Below are 19,444 nucleotides of genomic sequence, written 5' to 3' on the forward strand. Positions count from 1 at the left end.
AGTGAACTCTGTAAAATTTAGCATTTCAGCTTCTGTCTGGGTACTTGTAAAACAGCTATTATCATTTAAATTAGCCTTTAAGCAGATTAAACATGGAACCCCCTATGATGAATAGTCCCAGTACTAGCAGCAGGGTACTGTTGTATGCCAGCCTGAATTCTTTTTCTCCTTAATTGCTTCTAATTGGCACGATCAGAATAAACTTGTTCATGCCCCACGTATACTGACTACAAGAGGGATCATTTTTTAAATAAGCACCAAAGTTAGTTGGAACATCTCAGTTGTACCCTGCAGAAGACTGAAGCCACTTTTAAGAAATATCTTCATATTTATTTAAAATGTTAATATCACAGGTTTGCAGTAGGTTGAGGTGGTGATACTGATGAAGTTTTCCTTCTTTTGGGAAAAGTCATCTCTATCTCCAAATGCGCCAAACATCAGGCAGTAGAACTCAGTTAAAACTTATGCCCAGTTTAACAATATCCTAAAAAGTCAAAGAAATTTAAAGAGGTAAACCCTGGCAGTAAAAACTGAAACATGTTTTAAAATATAAAATGCTGGAAGAATATCAGTTGTCATTTTGTATGGAAATTTCTTATAGTTTTTTACATTAGAACCTTAAGTAGTAGGTTTATTAACAATTCTTATTTTTCACAGGCAAACACACAGATGGTGGTTTATACAGTAAAGGACCATCTTACTCTGGTTATTCTGGGTATATCATGATGCCAAATATGAATAACGACCCATATATGTCTAATGGATCACTTTCTCCACCAATCCCTAGAACAGTAAGTTTACTTTTCTTATATCTGTCTGTCTTTCCATCTGTCTGCCTAGAGATAGAGACGAAAGACTCTACTCTGTAAAAGCAAGAGTTGTTTACAGATTAGCAAGCCTTTAGTTTTGATAGGATTAAAGAAGAATGCTTATTACTAATTAAGGTGCTGACAGTGCATTCCTGCTGCTCAGGCTCATTTCTTACTGTGCCTAAGCTTTCTAGGAATTTAAAAAAGCCAACAGAGGAGCATAAGAGGTGAATCATACAAAATAGCTTGATAGTGTGACTTCAATGGTAGGTGTAATCATTGGTTTACTTTTGTGGCACTTGTTGTAAAGGGAGCTTTCCTGTAAAGACTGATACTTTTGTATAAAGGGGATTGCAAGCTCCTCTTACATTTATGTCCTTGAGTTTACTAATCTTGGTTGGACTAAAGAGGCTGAAATGCAAGGCATGGCTAACCTACCCCAAACATAACCAGTCCTCTGTATCAGAAATGTTAAAGGCATTACTGGGACAATGTTACCCTCCAATAGCTTCTTTTTATTATGAAGAATGCCAACAGGTATTGCGTATCACAGATGTAAGTGTCCTTGATAGGACTGGCACTGCCTCATTGATAACTATTGTCTTCCAAACTAAGCTAGACTTTTTAAAAAACGGCTACTTAAAAATATGCTAGATTTTTAAAAAAGAAATGGCTACTTAAACATGTGCTAGTCTTTCAGAGGCTAAATTTAATAGCCTGAATGCTATTAATCATATTTCTCTCAGTGTTGGAACATTTTCAAGTGTGTGTGGATTAAGTAGCGTAGGGCTTGTTTAAATGATTGGTTTAATTAATAGAAAAATTGTGTAGAAAAATTGAGTCCATCTGAGTTGAAAGTTTATAGTATTTTAAGGCATCACTGTATTTCTTATTGTCAGTTGCCTGAGTAGCATAGAAAAAAGTGAGTTATTCCAGTGAAATAGCCACCTTTGTATCCTGATTGCACTGGAAGGAGAGAGGAATGCCTTATAAATTTGAAGTTTGTAAACAGTTTAAAAAAGGAATATGGTGAATGATCTGAATGCATACATTCTGCAGAGCAAACAGTTGGATTTTTTGCAGCTCTGTGACAAATGTATAGTTGGTGGCAACCATGGCTTACTAAAGTGTTATGTTTGAAGGCTACCATTTTATGTATACTTGTTTGAAACTTTGTCCCATTTGATGTTTGTTAGACTGTGGTGTTAGGTGTCTTCAAGTGGGCCATGACTTTACTACAACTCTGCCATAGGATTTTCTTGACCAAATTTATTTAGAGGGGACACAGGCTAAGCAGGTGTAACACATCCAAAGTCACCCAGTTGAATTCCATGGCTAAGTGGAAATTTGAACCCTGGTCTTCCAGAGTCCTGGTCCAGCACTCAAACCAATATACACTGTGCTAGTGAGATTTACTTTTGACTAAACATGAATTCACTGCATGTTTCAGAACTCTTAGTGTAAATAAACTACGTTCTTTATAGTGCTGTGGTACTTAAATGGCAACAACACTGGTTCAGGTTTAGAAGCTATAGGCATTATTCTATATCACTATGACTTTGAGTGAGACAGGCAGCAATGTTTGCTATTGTGATGCTTATATGTTATTCATGCTTTAAAACATGAACATGAGAAATTCCTCAGTTAAGTTTCTGGTTTAGTGTGCCTCCATGTTTTTCATTGACTTACTTAGAGGCATTTGCTTTGTCTGGATATTCACTTGAGAATACTGGTAAATGGTCACTGTGTGTCTTTTTATGCGGATTTAAATTATTATTGTGGAGGGGAAATGAACATGAAATCAACACTAGATCCTATCTGGCAGAATAATACTGAACCTTGCAATTTGTTTTGTAATCCAAGCAATTTTGAATTATGTTTAATATCTGAAAAAATAAAAAAGTATAGAAGGTATCATTAAAAACCTATAAGTACATATACCCACATAGACATAATTCATAATAGAAACTCATAGTTTGCATCTAGATCTCTTGTCAAAATTTGGACTATTATATATGATTTTTTAAAAGAGTAAAAACATTCAGTTTAGCTGTATTGCTAAACAATCCCTTTAAGTATACTACTTTTATTTAAAAAAATTAAGAAACAAAGGCACTTTATTGGCAAAATAACATGTTCCTGAATGTTTAGATATTTGGAGGGAATTGTACATGAGGAGTGAAGTTATCAGAGGTGAACATTATTGAATGTTCTTGCATTTTCAAGCTGTATTGCCAGGTTGACATCAGTTCCATTTTCCTTCCTTAAGGTTATAAAGTTTATACTTTGTGTGTTTAATTATAATGGCATTTAGAGAGATAAAATGTTATTTAAATATATTTTTGCTTGGCTTTTGCAACTTTGTGGCAACTGCAGAGTTCCCAGCTGGTCAGGAATAAGCTTGAAAGAGGTAGAAATGGCTTGGAGTGATATTTACAGGGGAAATGATAGTTGTGAGAAAAATCCATCCCACAATTGCACTTTTTTTTTTTACCTTGACAAACAGGTTTGGAAGCACATATTTTCTAGGGTGATAAGGTTCTACTTTTCAATCCCTGCCTTTTTAGTAGGGCTTCAGCCATACCATCTCCTGGTGTTTTTCTTTCAGAAAGAAAAAGAATTGAAATCTTCCAATAAATTTAAAGACATATGGTTCTCTGTTGTGTTGAAATGACCATTTGTGGGCAGATTTGCTCCATGATAGATGAGGTATTCTTCATTAACACAAGAAAGCAACTGCAAATTGCCTGCATTTGTTTCCTCAGAGGTGTTATGATACAGTGAATTCTGTAGTGCATCTTGAATGCAGAGAATTTCCTCACCTTTTTTCTGGACAGCATTAGTTGCCAATATGTAAGAAATCTGATTAATACCATTTACTTAGAGACAATTGTATATAATCAGTTGGTTTATAGTTGATACTCATTTACAATTGGTGTGGATAGGTGGGTAAGAGGCACTATATGGGAACATATATAGGTAAACTGTTCACTATGACATGTTAAAACTCTGGGTGAACAGAAATATTCATGCTGGCAGCCCACTGAATAGAGTAGTTCAAATACTTTGTCAGGTAAAAGTTTTGACTTAAACTTTTTATGCATTTTAGAAAAATTTCAGAGGTGAGCAAATGTGACTGGTCCCAGGGTCATTTTTATGCTCCTGGAAACTTGTGTGGGTCAAGTGGGTTACTAAAAAGATTCCCCAACTAAAAACAACACAAAGCAAGAACCTCTAAGTGGCTGGAAGTTTGTGTATAGGCAGGTATTTTTGATGTTGTACAGTATGGTGGAAAATTGCAGCCTATTTAACTGTTAGTAGAAACTCATGGAAGCCTTCAGAAGAGGTACTTCGCACATCTAATGATGCATCTGTATTTATTTTTCTTGGGTGGCCTGGGCACTCAGGAGAGTTAAGGGTTTAAAAAAGCCCAGCTCCCTAAATAATTTCAATAATTTAACATATCCATCTCCCTAAGCTGTTTCTCATAGGGCACGGTTTTCAGACCTTTCATCATTTTGGTCACCCTCTGGACATGCTTCAGCTTTTCAACATGTTAGCACCAGGACTGCAGCTTACCCACTTTTCTTTTATGACAGTGGCCTAAGATACCTATCCTTCTGTATGCTGTGCTCATTTGAAGAGAGAGAAGACTAGTGAATGGATGAGCAAATTTTGGAGCCCCTTTCTGTTATGAATTGCTCTGAATTTTCTCTCAGGCTGTGAAATGTGTCTCTGCTCTGATTAGAGTGTGCTGCATGTAATGTCTCATTTGCTTTTTCTTGTTTAGCCTTCTTTTCAAAAATTGCTCATGGAACTGTAAGAACATTCTTAGTTCAGAAGACCATATTTAGCAAGATGAATGAATTACCTGTATTGTTCTATCTATAAGATTCTGGGGCCCTTTCATAAGATTATTTTCCAAACTAATCTCAATATGTAGAGTTTACAGAAATTAACACTGGAAAAAAATTGGTCCCAAATGAGAGATTTTTAAGTAGGAAAGGGAAGAATATTTGCAAGCATCATAACTCCTTGACAAAAAGACAGTTGCCTGATTGTTGGAAAACTCCAAAAAGGAAAATGTAGACACACAAAATTTGTCCATGGTCAACCACATTGTTTCAGCATAAAACCCAGGATATTTTTGAACTTTTTTGTGCAAACAGAAATTTCCTACATCAAATATGCCAATTTTTGTATGTGGGGGGTTTGTACACAATAAGTCTTGATCTGTAAATAGTTCTCAAACTGCATCAGTTTGGAGGAGTCTCTTGCAATAGGGAGCAAATCATTTGAGTTATTCATTCTTTATGGCAAGAATGAATAATTATTAAGATTAATATCCCTGTTTTAAGACAGATGATTTTTTTTTCTTACTGGGTGTTTATTCCCAAACCTTCCTCTTCCCTTAGTTCTTCCAATTCCAATCCAAACTAGGTTTCCATATGTGTGTGTGTGTTGTGTGTCTTCAATTATTTCCAATGTATGGTGACCCTAAGGCTTCAATGGGGTTTTCTTGGCATGATTTCTTCAATGGAGGTTATTTATTTCCTTCTGAGGCTGAGAGCATGTGAGATTTTTGCCTAGTTTGTTTTTATTTCGAAACATCCTATGTTGTCCTTGAATATCTCACGTTACACATTTTCAATTTGCTCAAAAAGGAGCTGCTATAACCATGGAAGGAAACAGCATGAACAGCTGGAGCTGCAAAAGGCAGAATGCTATCCCTCACAAAACAAGTGTTAATGTAGCACATGTGTAAAGAGCGAGACTTCTGTGTCTGTTGGCAGCTTCTCCCTTAACATAAAGTGTTAAATAGAGGAAAAGAAATGAGACGGGATGCACCATTATTTTTGCAATTCAAAGCAGTTTAGTTTTGGGTTTTTGTCTTGGACCTGAGTCTATCCTTCTTAAATTCATAGAAAGTTCTTTTAAATCCTCTATTATTCTGCTTGTTCACATCCCCTTCTGAAGCAACACAATTAAGATTCAGGGCAGGAAGAAGTAAAGTAAGTCGATGATATATGTCCTTCATTTTCAGGAAGAAAGTAAAATCTGTTTTACTTTTCGTCTTAAGTATCTCGATTTTAGTTCATAGCTGGAAAAATTAAATGGAGCAATGGGACTCTTAGCAACAATGAAAGAGCCTGCATGATTTAATATAGGCAGTGACCCAAGTGCCAGATTTAACTTAAACCCTCACAGGTCTAATCTGCACTGCAGAAATAATGTAGTTTGACACTGGTTTAATTGCCATGGCACAATGCGATGGAATCCTGGGATTTGTAGTTTGTTGTGGCACCAGTACTCTCCAACTGGAAAGGCTGAATATCTCTCAAAATTATAAATCTTAGAGCATTGAGCTATGGCAATTAAAGCAAGGTAAAACTGCATTATTTCTGCAGCGCAGATTATACCATAGACATGCTTAGTAGTGTTGAAGCTGAGGTTTATCTTGTAGCTTCCACAGACTTTACTCAGGAATTATGGCCTAAAAGCAGTCGCTAGTCCAAATTAACGTAGACCCATTCAGTTAGATGTTGAATGACAAGTCAATGTAAATCCCATTAATTAAAAGGGTCTACTCTACTTGGAAAAGACACATTACAGAAGGACCGCTCAATAAAGGAAACAATGGCCCTAAGCTTGCCACACCCAGAATGGGGCTGTTGATGTGGACTCATAGGGTCACCATAACTCAAAGTTGAGCTGACAGCAAACAACTCCTCTAGTTGGGATTTGCAATTGGTTTCAACCTGTATGTTTTATTTTGAGGAATGAGCAGTGCAAGAAGTTTGAGGTACCCAATAATAGAGGTGCGATATGAGTTTATTTCACATTGGTGCTTTCTGCACCGCCATTTGGGACGTCCTCCGGACGTCCCATTTTAAAAAAGGGGCGTCTCTTATAGATGCCCCTGGGCCTAGTACGGACTCTGTCCGTACAAGATGGCGCCGGCCATTCTACATGGCCGGCGCCATCTTTGCGTATCGGACGCTGAGCGTCCATACGCGTCGCGCCGCTTGTGACGTAGCGAACGCGCCCCTGGCGCCTCGCTACGTCGCAAACGCGACGGAAAAAGAAGCTCCATTTTGGAGCTTCTTTTTCGGTCCGCGCGGGAGTCGGGCCGTGTGAAGGCTCTGGCTCCCCCACGGACCTACTGGCAGCGGCGGCAGACCGCCGCAAAGCGGGGGTCTGTACCCCGCCATTGATTTTACTACTGATACTGCTTATGTATCTATGGTGTAGATCTAATACAGAGGTTAGCAATTTAGACCAGACGTTTCATATATATTAGGAACATTGTGTAGAACACGTAGGACCTATAAATTCTTGATCACAAAAATGCAGAGGTAATAACTCTGTGAAATACATATTCAGCAAGTTTTCAATCCTTGCTGTTAAAAAGTTTGAAAACGTAGTGGCAAAATATATGAAAGGACTAATAAAACATATGTTTCATGGCCCTGATTTCTGTACAAGTCTTTTGTCTACTTGGAAAATTATTTTTTTAAAACAAGATTACAGAAAAAAGGATTATATCTCCCCACATCTTGTGGTGAGCCCTGTCTAGATGAAAAAGATACACAAACTTGTGTATCCCTACAACATGGTTGGATGTAGAATCTCCAGGCAGATGGGAGGAACTCATCTAGGTTTAGTGAAGCCAGGTCAGCTTCCTTAAAAGCTAATAAATAAATAAATGCTATGTGAATTTGTCTTAGAGGTAGCATTCACATAGAAATAGTGTTGAAATGAATTGCGTGAATGCTGTATAAGTTCAACTGTGAGCTGCTGAACCCCACTGAACATATTATGATCATTATTTATTTTATTTTCTTATATCCTGCCTTTCTCCCAATATAGCAACTCAAGGTAGCAGAATGTTAGCTGTTATGATGTTTTATCAGTATAATTTTTAAAAGGCTTATAATGGCAAAAGCCATATATTCTGAAGTGATTCCATGGCATGTTCAAAGTAAAACTTCAAACACATGGCAGCTAGAAGTTTGTTGTATTGATCAACAGTGGTCCTTTATGAAATTTCATACAAGGACATCCAACTCATGGCATTTCTTTGAATCATGGAATAGCATATACAGTAAAGTAAGTAACATGTTTTGGGAGAAACAGGATTTCATCTTCTCTGGCAGCCTTACAAATCATTCCTGTTATTGCTGGGCTAAGTACAAAATGCCTTTCATAGAACCTACATGTGGAATGTTATATAGCCTTTGGGGATGAAAAAAATGCAAAATACTCCATGATTGTTGACTCTTTGGGTTTAATTCCTAAGTATCAGTAATAGCTTTATAGCACCCATTTGGTTGACTTAACATTGGCTTGTCAAAGAGATGTTTTTTTTTCTCCCAATGAATGTAAGAAGCCAGAACTAGCCTTACTGTATTACACATGTGTACTTATTTGTGGTTAACTGTAGCATGGGCTTTGATCACAATATTTGATTTGGACGTCTTTTTGGTGATTTGGAAGAGGGTCCTTTCTTCATTGGACCGATTCCATTCCAGAGAACATCTGATTCTTTTTATCTCTAAACCAAAGTCTCGCTTCAAGTGAATCTGTATACTTATGTCTTCTCTTTGAATGTTGTGGGGGAAAACAACAAATGGCTGTAACTATGTGGGGACAGTGGGATGGCAGAATTGCATTAAATACATAATGGATGGTCTGAGGTGATAAAGCCTGCCAGATTTCAGACAATGGGAGCAATAATGGTTGTGCAAATAAGCCTTGTATTTTAACTTCTTAAAAACAGGGAGTGCCCATAACTTAATTCTCTTCTTTTGTCAGAATTAGCTTAAATTTGCTGGAATTAAGCTTATCAAATATCAGAAAGACAAGTGTTGGAAATCTTATGGAAGTGCCACTCCTTCCAAGTTTGAAGTACAAATGAGCAGACTGGGAAGTTTTCCAAGTTTTTGAAGATACATATGCTGTGCATGTGTGCACACTCTCTGCTGTCTACATGGCAAACAAGTGCATTTTCTGTTTAAAAAGCACATGAAATGTATCCCCCCCCCCCCCCCAAGAAGGGGTTAGAACTGTTTTTAGAGAGTTAGAGATGGAGCAGGAAGTATGGCAAAGTGTCCAGTGAAATCTGTAAATTTAGTAACATTATGAAGTCTTACCAGAAGCAAAGGCCTGAATCCAGTTGTTAACTTCAAGCAGAGTGTTCCTTCACTCTGTCAGCTTATGATGACCCCAGGAATTTCATAGGGTTTTCTTAGGCAAGGAGTACTCAAGAGTTGGCTTTGCCAGTTCCTTCTTCTGACACAAGGTTTTCACTGCTGCTCTCTTATCCAAGTATTAACCAAGGTTGGTCTTGCTTAGCTTCCAAGAATCAGACCGGATCTGGTGCTTTTAGGGTATTTAGGCTTTCCAATCAGACTGGACCTCCTGAATTAACTGATGAATTGTAGCCCCATACAGACAGGCCAAAATAAAGCTGCATTGGGTTACTTTAGAGGTATGCTGTTTCAATGATGCATGCGTACCAAAGCCACAATTCAGTCCTAAGCACTAGAGCGCAGCTTTGACACAGCTTCCAGACTCTTAGTACGCATGCATCATTGAAACAGCATACCTCCAAAGTGACCCAAAGCAGCTTTATTTTGGCCTGTCTGTATAAGGCCATAGTTCTTTTTTTATTTGTCTGAAATTGGGATTTCAGACAAAGGGCTTCTCTGTCATGAATGGCTGCATACAGTATTTCTCTTCAGGTTTAGTCTGTTATGAAGAAAGGACAAAAGAAGTATCTTTTTAAAATTTCCTGGATTTTTAAAATCAAAGTTATACAGTGGGACCTTGTTATCTGCTGGGGTTTGGTTCCAGCATCCCCCATGGATAACAAAATCTGTGGATGCTCAAGTCCCATGAAATATAATGGCTGAGCAAAATGGTGCCCATTATATAAAATGGAAAATCAAGTTTTCTTATTTGGAATTTATACTTTTTTGGAATATTTTCAAGTCGTGGATAAAAATTTTGTGGATAAGGAGGACTGACTCTAACATGCAAAGATTTCTTTTTTAGGCAAGTCTTCAACTGTTAACAGATTAACAGATGATGGACATAGGTTTTAAACAGATAAACTGGACTTAATAATATTTTAGTTTTGTTTTTAATACTGAGGATTTTAAAATATTGTAGTTGGTGATTTAATGGTACAAACAGGTTAATTTCTGTTTTAATATGTTGGTAGACGTTTTGCATCCTGGTCATACAAATCAAAGCAATAACCAGTGCCAGATATTATGCAGTTAGATAATACTCAAAATCTAAAGTCTGTCATCCTCTTCCTCTGATCACCTTTTTCTTTGGAAAAAATACAGAATATGCAACATGACTGCTAAAAACTTTGCAATCAGAAGTCAATTTTTAACAAAACAAAACACAAAGTTAAAATTATTAGGATACACACACTATTTTGTTAGAATTTAGGACTGATGAAATATACATTAATTTATCCCAGAGGTATCTATAATGCAAATTTTGGTTCAGAAGATTTCTACTTTGCTTGTAGCACAGGATGTGTGTGTGTGTGTGTGTATGTGTATGTAAGTATGTATGTATGTATCAAAAAGAGGAACATGTTTTGACTAAATAGACTTGAGACATGATCTTTTGGCTTAAAGGTTTAGACCTGAGTGCTTGGACACCTATTTCTCCGCAAGGCAAATGAAAGATAGAGATGATCTAAAAGACTGACAGAAACTGCTTACAGGTGCAGTGGTTTGCTGTATTCTGGCTGTTTTGGGGGGGGGGGGGTTAGAGTCAGATGGAAAAATTAGCTGAAAACTGAAAGCTAGCCCAAGCAACATTGTTAATTGTTCTAGAATAAAGCTCGACACAAATTGCTCAGTACTCAGAATCATTTGCTGTGGGAATTTCTATACCTGGCTAGGAGCATATGAAGTTGCCTAATGCTGCTGAATCAAACCCTTGGTCTATTTAACTTAGTGTTGTTGACATTGACTAGCAATAGCCCTTAGGGTTTCAGGCAGGAATTTTTCCAGTGTTACCTTAAAATGTCATGGATTGAACCTGGAACTTCCTGCATTCAAAGCATATACTGAGCTGCGTTCATACATTTGCCCTTTAGCATGTCTTTTCATCTTACCATTTCATGTGTAGTCTTCCAATATACAGACAGTGAGGATGAGTACTTCTTATAGCATGTGATTAGTTATATGCTTTCCATGACCCATATTGCTAAGTTTCCTAGACATCTGCAGAATACAGAGAACAGAAGAGCCTATTTGTCAACTTTAAAGCCACAAAATACAGTTTTCTTTACACCTATCTTTAGCAATAGCAAGTACATTCTATATTGTTCATCAGTGAACTCCCTAGGTGGTTTACAATATGTAAGCCAATTGCCCCCAACAAGCTGTGTACTCATTTTACCAACCTACGAAAGGATGGGTGACTGAATGAACCTTGGAGCCCTGCCTGGGATCAAACTCACAACCTTGTGGCTGCAGTACTGGCATTTAACCATTTCACCACCAAGACAGTTTTGCTGCCTTAACACACATCTTTTTATATGTAGATTCCCAAGTGTTTTTATGTGTAGGATTCCCAAGTGTTCACATCAGACAATAATGCTGGAACTAGAGAAAAAAAAAATATGGGAGGTGGCACAGAAGGGGCAAAGTATTTTTCTAGGTGGGTGAGAAGTGGAAAATTGCAATGCCAATTAAAAAACAGAAGTCTGCAAGAAGATGATCAGATGATTCACATAGTTCACAGATTGTATTTTGTCTATTCTTCACCTCCCCACATGGTATAATGCCCTTCTTTCAAATAGTGACAGAAAATCTGAAAACGGGGTGAGGGATAGCTTGACTCCTTTTGGGGGGCACTGCTCCCTTCCATGCCAGCCCTTCTGACCAGACTGACCTCCCCTCAAAAAATTTTCTTGGCTTCATCAAGCCTCCTGTATAGGTACTTTCAGACCAAACCTGGGAACCTCAGCAAGAATGCACATAGGAGAAGCCATGAATGAACCTTTGGAAACTTGAGGACAGAACCTCTGTGTAACTCAGATGAGAAGAACAGAACACTCAGTTATACATCTGGAGAGCATTATTGCTTTTGTCACACTTGCAGAGATCCTTGCCAGTGCAGCTGTGTCTTATACAGTTCTTGAGATGTGCCTTCTGTGGCTAAGCAGGAGAACATTTCAAATGCTTTGGGCCCAGACTAAATTGCCATCCCAGTTTCATACTGTGGAAGGCAATATGGAAATGTTCAGCCAAACAATGGGTTTTGAGATGGCTCCATAAGCTACGTCTTAGAATACATTTTGTTCTTTAGTTCAGATACCCTAGTGCAAAACACATGCTAATCATGTCAGTTATAATGAAGGGAGCAATTTGTCTACATTATTTTCTTTTGCTTCCAAATGATAAATAATTCCTTACCTCTGCCTTCTGAGGGCAGTCATGGTAAAAGCACTCAGAATATAGATTAAGCCTGTCTAATCAGGTGACATCACAACCCAGAGCCAAGGAAAAAATCCCAAAGCATTTTTGGCAAGCAGGCAGACAAACACACTTAGTAACCAGAATAATTGTGGACATTCCTGCTAGGTCCAGTGATAGAAACTAATTAAAATCAATTAAATCAGACATTTTTGTCATAACAGATCACTTAATTAAATTCAGTTTTTAATTTGATTGTCTTAAGTTAAAATTCAACATTAAATTAATTCCAGAGTTAAGTTTTTAATTAAGTTATTAAATTGTTAAATTAAAGGTCGTGCTAAAGAGCCAACCAATTTTACAATTCTTAAGAGATTCCTTAACTAAATCCTAGCTATTTTGGACTGCTGTTTCTTGCTTTTTGTTAGTTTACAATGGCTGCATCTGCACTGCACAAATATTCCAGTTTGACACCAGTTTAACAGCTATGGCTCAGTGCTATGAATTCTGAGAACTGTAGTTCTGTGAGACATTTAACCTTCTCTGTCAGAGAGTTCCCTAGCACTGAGCCATGGCAGGTAAAGTCAGAATCCAGTGTCAGACTGGATTATTTCAGCAGTGCAGCAGCCAATGTTTTGTACAAAGGAGAATGACAATATTATGGTCACACAACATTCAAACCACTGCAAATGTCTATAGGGATTGTTCCTTTTTAAAAAATTATGGTTAGAAGAGTATTCATTCCAAATTAATCGATTTTTAAAAAAAAGTTGAGCTTGGAATAAGGGTGGTTTTCTTTGTATTCAGGTGGTCCAACAGATTTATATACTTGACACTGCATAGAGGAGCCTCATCTGCACTAAAAACCCCCCACTAAATTTACAAAAGGGAAAATGGGAGGTGGTTTTTGTGGTCCTCAAGGCTCCCCAAGGTCAATTTCTTTTTGTTCCAGAATGCATCCAAATTCACTTTAGGCTAGGGGATGTGGATGGCATTTCCACCTCATTTGCAGCTCTTCCAGGTTCACTGGGTTTAAAAACAATTTTTGCTAAAATTTTCACACACACACACACAGAGACCTCAGAAATGCTTGAAAATGCCTACTGGAAGGTATGGCATGTATTTCCACCATACTTTGCTGCCCCCCCTGGGCCAATTTAAGCCCAGGGGAGGCCTTTCTTTGAAATCCAAAACATGTGAAGATGCTCCCATACCCAACAGAGGCATTTGAGGCTGCTGCTGCTGTTGTTGTTTCTTTGTGGGAGGTGCATCCCTCCAAGGTCTCCTAGGGGGCTAATGTGGCCCTGTAGTCTTCCCTAGTTGCCCCAGCCCTATTGTAAAGAATGGAGAAAGAGAGAAAACACAAAAGAGCATTTTGATAGGATGGGTGGAAAACTTGAGTTTTCCAAATATTCATTCATCTGTGTCCTTTTCTCCCAATTCAAGTTGGGGCAAGGAGAGGTGGGAAATAAAATCACAGAAGGCATTTCTTTGTTCCATGATGTAGGATTTAATGCACACTTTTCACATAAACTTAATTTAATAAATGTATTAGTTGAAATAGTTTCCCTTTCTGATCTAAATGCTATTGAATCAGATTTTTAAAGCTTATTAGTAGCTATACCAATAGCACAACATTTCTATACCACTCTCTAAGTAGTTTATAGTGAGTTAGCCAGTTGCCCCTAACAAGCTGGGTATTCATTTTACTGACCTATGAAAGGATGGAAGGCTGAGTCAGCCTGGAGCCCTGCAGGATTGAACTCACAATGTTTTGGCTGCAGTACCCACATTAAACCACTGCACCACCAAGGCTAGATAACTAATTAGCAGTTAACTAAACACATTAATATTTTCCTGTTAACTTTCCTGTCCCTAGTTTGGTCTCACATCCCATTCTGCCCAAACAAAATATGGAGAATTTTACCCCTTCTCCAGTGCTGCTCTGTCTCCTGCCCTGCCTGGAAAAAAGACAGCAGTTCTATGTGACTTCAGCCAGCACCCTGAAACCTGGCAATGCAAGGTTATTAAAAGTTGGCACCAGTGTGGAATTTGTGTAAGGACTGTCTGTTCCAAGAGGTTTTTAGAAAACAGCCCACTATATCAGACCTGTGTTTTTAGAAACGAAACAAAACCCAAGTATGTGAAACTGGTAGTGAAATAAATTTCAGCTACCTAATAAAACAAGCATGCATGCTTTGTTGGCAGAGAAGGTAATGGTGCATCTCTCACAGAGGCCCAGTTATTTCATCATTGATGAGACTTGCTCTTTCTTAGGTGGAATTTTTTAAGGCATTTTATTGAGCAGTAAATGTTCCTTTTAAAAAATGAGCAAACTTTGTCCTAGTCTGGAAGCAGAATGTTGTTCCATATAAGAGAACAACACCTAGGCATGCTTTCCTTGCTCAGTAATGCTGGACTAAACACTGAGGCATGGGTTCCCCACAGCAATCCAAACCAGGTTATTTTTCAGGATTCAACTGTTACAGACATGCTTGGATTTTAATTTCTCATTTCTAAAATCTGTGCACACAAAGGCCAACACTTAAATAACTGTTGGTGAGCTGGTTCTTCTGAACTTTAGAAGAACTGAAAATATATGCATGCACACGTATCATTTTGTATGAAATGCATACAGATCAGGACTGGATAACCTGTGGCTCTCTTATCTAGTCTCATGCAGACCTCCCACTACATCCTGGGGAAAAGCAGATGGTGCTAACATGTGAACCCCAATAGACCTTCCCCGGAAGAATGGGCTCTCTTCTCCCACTTTCTTAGAGGATTGCTTGCTTTTGAAGCTTGTTTGTGGGTTTTCCCAGAGACACCTGGCTAGCTGCTTAATAGGATATTAGATTAGATAGACTAACCTTCCCTAAACTGGGTTTGTCTGATGTTGTTGGACCGCTGTATTCATCATGTCCAGCCAGGATAGGCAGCAGTATAGGATGATGGCAATTAAATTGTAAAACACCTGATAGGACCTACTGTGTGTAAAGCTGCAATCCTTGTAATCCAGCATTACCGTTTTAACATATATTTAATGCAGATACAGTGTACTTCTATTATTTATTACATATATATCATGCCTTTCTTCCCTAGGGAAGATGGATTTCCAGATGGACCTTGATAAGATTTGATAGGCTCCTGCCCAGGAAGGTGCTCCTTGGTCTCTTCTCTCTTGACCTTCCACTTCCCTGGTCAAAATGTTTTTCCCCAGTAAGGCTTTGGCTTGCTGGGCTGATTCATTGGCCTGAACTAACCCCTTGTTATCTTGTTAAAAGATTGGTTTTTATCTGTTACAGGTGATTCTGATTGGCCTCATAATGTGTCATCTAAATTGTTTTACTATGATGTCAGCTGCCCCTGGCATTCTTATGTGGTAGAAGGGAGTGATACAGATATTTCAAGAGATATTCCTAGCATTTTTCTAAAATTAAAAAAGATTAGATATACAATATATACATTATTAAAAATATTGTCCACCACCTAGAATGTTAATCTGAAAGCCTGATCTGCAGATCCAGAAAATAATTGATTAGGAGATGAGAATGAATTTTGGAAGCTTTCAGAGAATGCTATTAGATACAAAAGAGTCAACAACTTTCAATTCATGATTCACTTGAGAATATGTCAAGAAGCAAGGGGTTTCAAATTCTGAAGGAGATCCAGGAGTTTAAATAGGATGGAAAACTTCTACAATAACAAGGATGCCTAAAGAGATTGTGCAATTGCTTTCTTTGGAAGAATCTTAAAGAAAAGAGAAAGTGTAGCTAAACTACTACACAGGAATACAGTGTTGTTTCTTGTAAAGCAAATTAAACAGGAAAGGTTTCCTGCTGTTGTTCTGGGCTTTTAATTCTAATCTTACCACAAAATGGTATTTCCTGAAAATAAATGTCATTTTTCTAAAGCATAATTGATTAAAGACTAAAGACAGACATAATATATTAGTGTGTTCTTTGGATATACTCAAACATACCTTCTCAGCTCTCAGTTCTGTTTGTTAGTTTGATTTGCAAGGTTGTTGTTTTTTGTTACAAGTTTAACAAAGAGAGAAAAAAACATTTGTAAAATGCTCACATATTATTAGAGTTCTTTTAGGTTTCTGTGTAAGTTTCACTTTTTCCTGCATCAAAATTTTTGAAATCAGGTTCTTTCTGCCCTTTTTGATGGACAACATTTTGGTACAAACTCAGTGAAATTTTTAGACCTCTGAACTGGCCAAATGCAATAGATAACTACTGTTGCCAGCTTTCAGGAGACTGTAACTTTCTGCTATGTAGTTGAAGATATGGAGTTTATATGGGCGGGATACAGACGGGCAAAAAGGGGTGTGTTCATGATGTCATGAAGGTATAGCTTTCAGACGGCCCTTACCTGAATGCCGCCATGAACACGCCACCCGCACGCCCCAAGCGGGAAGAAGCGGCATTAAAAATGTGCTGCTTTTCCCCGCTTCTTTTCTATATGCTGCGCAGCTCCGTCTATAAGCTGCTGCACCGGTACGCCAGAATTGCTATGCCGCTAATTTAAGTTGCCCATTTAAAAGCTCCGTGTCTGCTGTGTCGCATAATGAGTCGGGGTCCTGGAACATGCGCAGTTTGCACCGAGGCTCTAATTAGAGTGTCAGATGCCATGCAGATGTGGAAGCTGCAGCACAGCTGCACTCTATTTTAATGCTCGTAACCCTAACCCTAACCCTAACCCTAGAGCAACATGTACGCATGCGCTGCTAGAATTGTGGAAAGTTTGGAATTTAAAGTGAACCCCTACACACATTCCTGTGCCATTTTCACCTAACAATAAAAAAACGCTAAAACTTTAAATATTTACATATGTACAAGGGAGGTGATGGGAGATGGCAGGGGGACAGCAGTGGCAGCGGCGACAGCTGTGGCTGTGCATTGCAGATTCAGCAAGAGCGCGGGGACCAAAGGAGAGGAGGCATCCATGATGCTGGTGACACTAGCAACGTGCAAGTGGACAAGGATGCCAACACCAGCTGATCACCAGCTGGCAGGAGACCACCATTGTTCTTGGACAGGGCAAGGGGAAAAGTTTAAAGGGGCCTGGGCGCTTTAAATGTGCACATATGCTTTCTGCCGCCGGTGCTGAGTGCCGCAGCTGCGCATCCGCCAGCCGGCAAAAGAAAAAAAAGCCCCGTTTTTGGCTGCCCGTGCGGAAGCTGCCTCTCTCTTTGCAGCGTCCTGCGAGGCGGCAGTATGGAAACTGCGGGTCAGAAACGGCCCCAGGTGAGGTGTCTTCACTGCCCCCCATGTGGAAGCCCCATACACCTTAGCCACGCCCCTGGGGCGGGCGGTCTGGAGGCTCCGTATTCAGCAGAATACACCTCCAAGACGTCTTCCCCTACCCGTCTGTATCCCGCCAAAGGCATTGTAGACCAGATTCATCACAGCAAATATTGATGGACATACATAGAGTAAAACTAGATCTTTAAGAAGTGGGCACTGAAAGCCTTCAGTCAGGATCAGCCCGTCTTGGTTCCCTGCTTTTAGACAAATTAGGAGTCACTGCACTTTCATAGAAATGACAATGATTAGTTGTCATAGTCTCAGCCAGTCTCCAGTCAGGGGAGATGAGAAAAGCCATTAACTGCCCATCCCAATGAGCTGTAAACGGACACGTTTCTCCTATCAGTCTTGCAGCTTCAGAGATACACAGTTGACAATCTATCAGTTCAGAATCTGTACTTTTTGTTCTTCTCCTATCCCTTTATTATTGTACCAACGTACCTCATTAAGAGTTCTGGAGAACTCAAAAGGTCATGCCACTTATGTACCACTTCTGCAGTATTAGTGAATCCAAATAAGAGGTATTGTCCATCTCTTACTTTCTCAGTGACATGGTTAGAGCATCTCATTAATCCGCTCCCCCTTTACTTTATCCCTTACTCATTGCTGCTGTCTTTTGTTCACACTCTTCCCCACTGTTTGTCCTCATCACAGGAAAAGGTAGTAGTGTCTTGCTCACTGTCTCAGCCATCTAGCTGTGGCTCTAGTTGAGATGCTGGTAGCTTTACTGAGAAAAGGAGCAAGTGACTTGAGGTTCCAAGGTAAAAACAGAATTGTTACATGATTGAAAAAAGTATGCTTTAAATTATCTCTTTTTAAAACTATATCTGTATATAAGTGTATTTTGTCTGTCTCCAGCTTTGAAAGCCTACATTTTGCTAGTGGTACAGAAATACCCAACAAAAGTCTCTTTCAGGTTCAGTAGTGTACAGTGGTGGCTTCTTGAATATAGACCTAGCAACTGAGTAGATGCATTGAATCAATGGATCTTAAGTGTTTTCACAATTCCCATTGATTCTACTTCAGTTAAGATTAAAGGTTGCAATTTAGCCCATTGAAATGGGGGTGTAGAAACCCCATTGCTTGCACAATGAGCAGGATGGCAAGAATTTATGAATAATGTGTCCAAACTACCTAAAAGTTATTATAGTGCAGTTAGTACTTGCTTGAATAGATGCTAAGAAAGGTGAGATGTAATACTAGGCCAAATGAGATGTGACACAGGAAATAGCCAATTAGAACTTCCTCCTTAAAAACAGTCACCCAATGGCATGGCAAGAAGCTGGATCAGAACCATGGTACTATGAAAAATAAAACACATTTTCTGCATGCAGTTTCCCTGATTATTAAATTGCCCTTCCCTCAAAATATTTATCTGCCACATGATGGCAGAATCTGTAGGTACCTGCAAGATGCAGAGTAAATAGTTTCAGGGTAGGTTTCATTGGGATATTCCAACACCATAGACTCAATTTGATTTCTTCCTTCTTTTTAAGTTGGCTAGATTTTTGTTGTTGTTGGGTTTTTTGGTTTTTAAAAATCATAATAACAGATTTGTTGCATTATGTCTTCTAGAATCCTAATTGATAAGTACCTTGGATTAGGCACAGACTGTACAAGTTACACATGATATTTTACATATGGCATCTGCTTGTTTTCATATAACCTTACTTAAGTTGACATAAACTGACTTAAGTATGTGTTTCTGGAATGTGTGTTTCACTAGCCCACAGGTCTTGCTTCAGAATAAACATGTGCTTTTCTGGTAATGCAGAAAATCATGCTGAAGACAAAAACACATTTTATAAGTAAAGAACTGCAAGTATTGCATCGTGGTCAAGGCAGTCACACTCTAAAAATTATAATTTAG

At 38.6% G+C, this 19,444-nt stretch overlaps 1 protein-coding gene across 4 annotated transcripts in view; it reads left to right on the forward strand.

Annotated features, from left to right (window-relative positions):
- LEF1 (lymphoid enhancer binding factor 1) overlaps positions 1-19,444 on the forward strand; it is a 130,667-nt gene that overhangs the window by 7,000 nt on the left and 104,223 nt on the right. For all 4 annotated transcript variants that reach the window (XM_042469988.1, XM_042469990.1, XM_042469989.1 and 1 more), the window contains one exon: positions 658-791. In XM_042469988.1, coding sequence (XP_042325922.1) covers positions 658-791 — 134 coding nt within the window. The remainder of the gene's footprint in view (positions 1-657; positions 792-19,444) is intronic.

Source organism: Sceloporus undulatus, chromosome 5 (assembly GCF_019175285.1).
Source record: "Sceloporus undulatus isolate JIND9_A2432 ecotype Alabama chromosome 5, SceUnd_v1.1, whole genome shotgun sequence".
NCBI lineage: Eukaryota > Metazoa > Chordata > Lepidosauria > Squamata > Phrynosomatidae > Sceloporus > Sceloporus undulatus.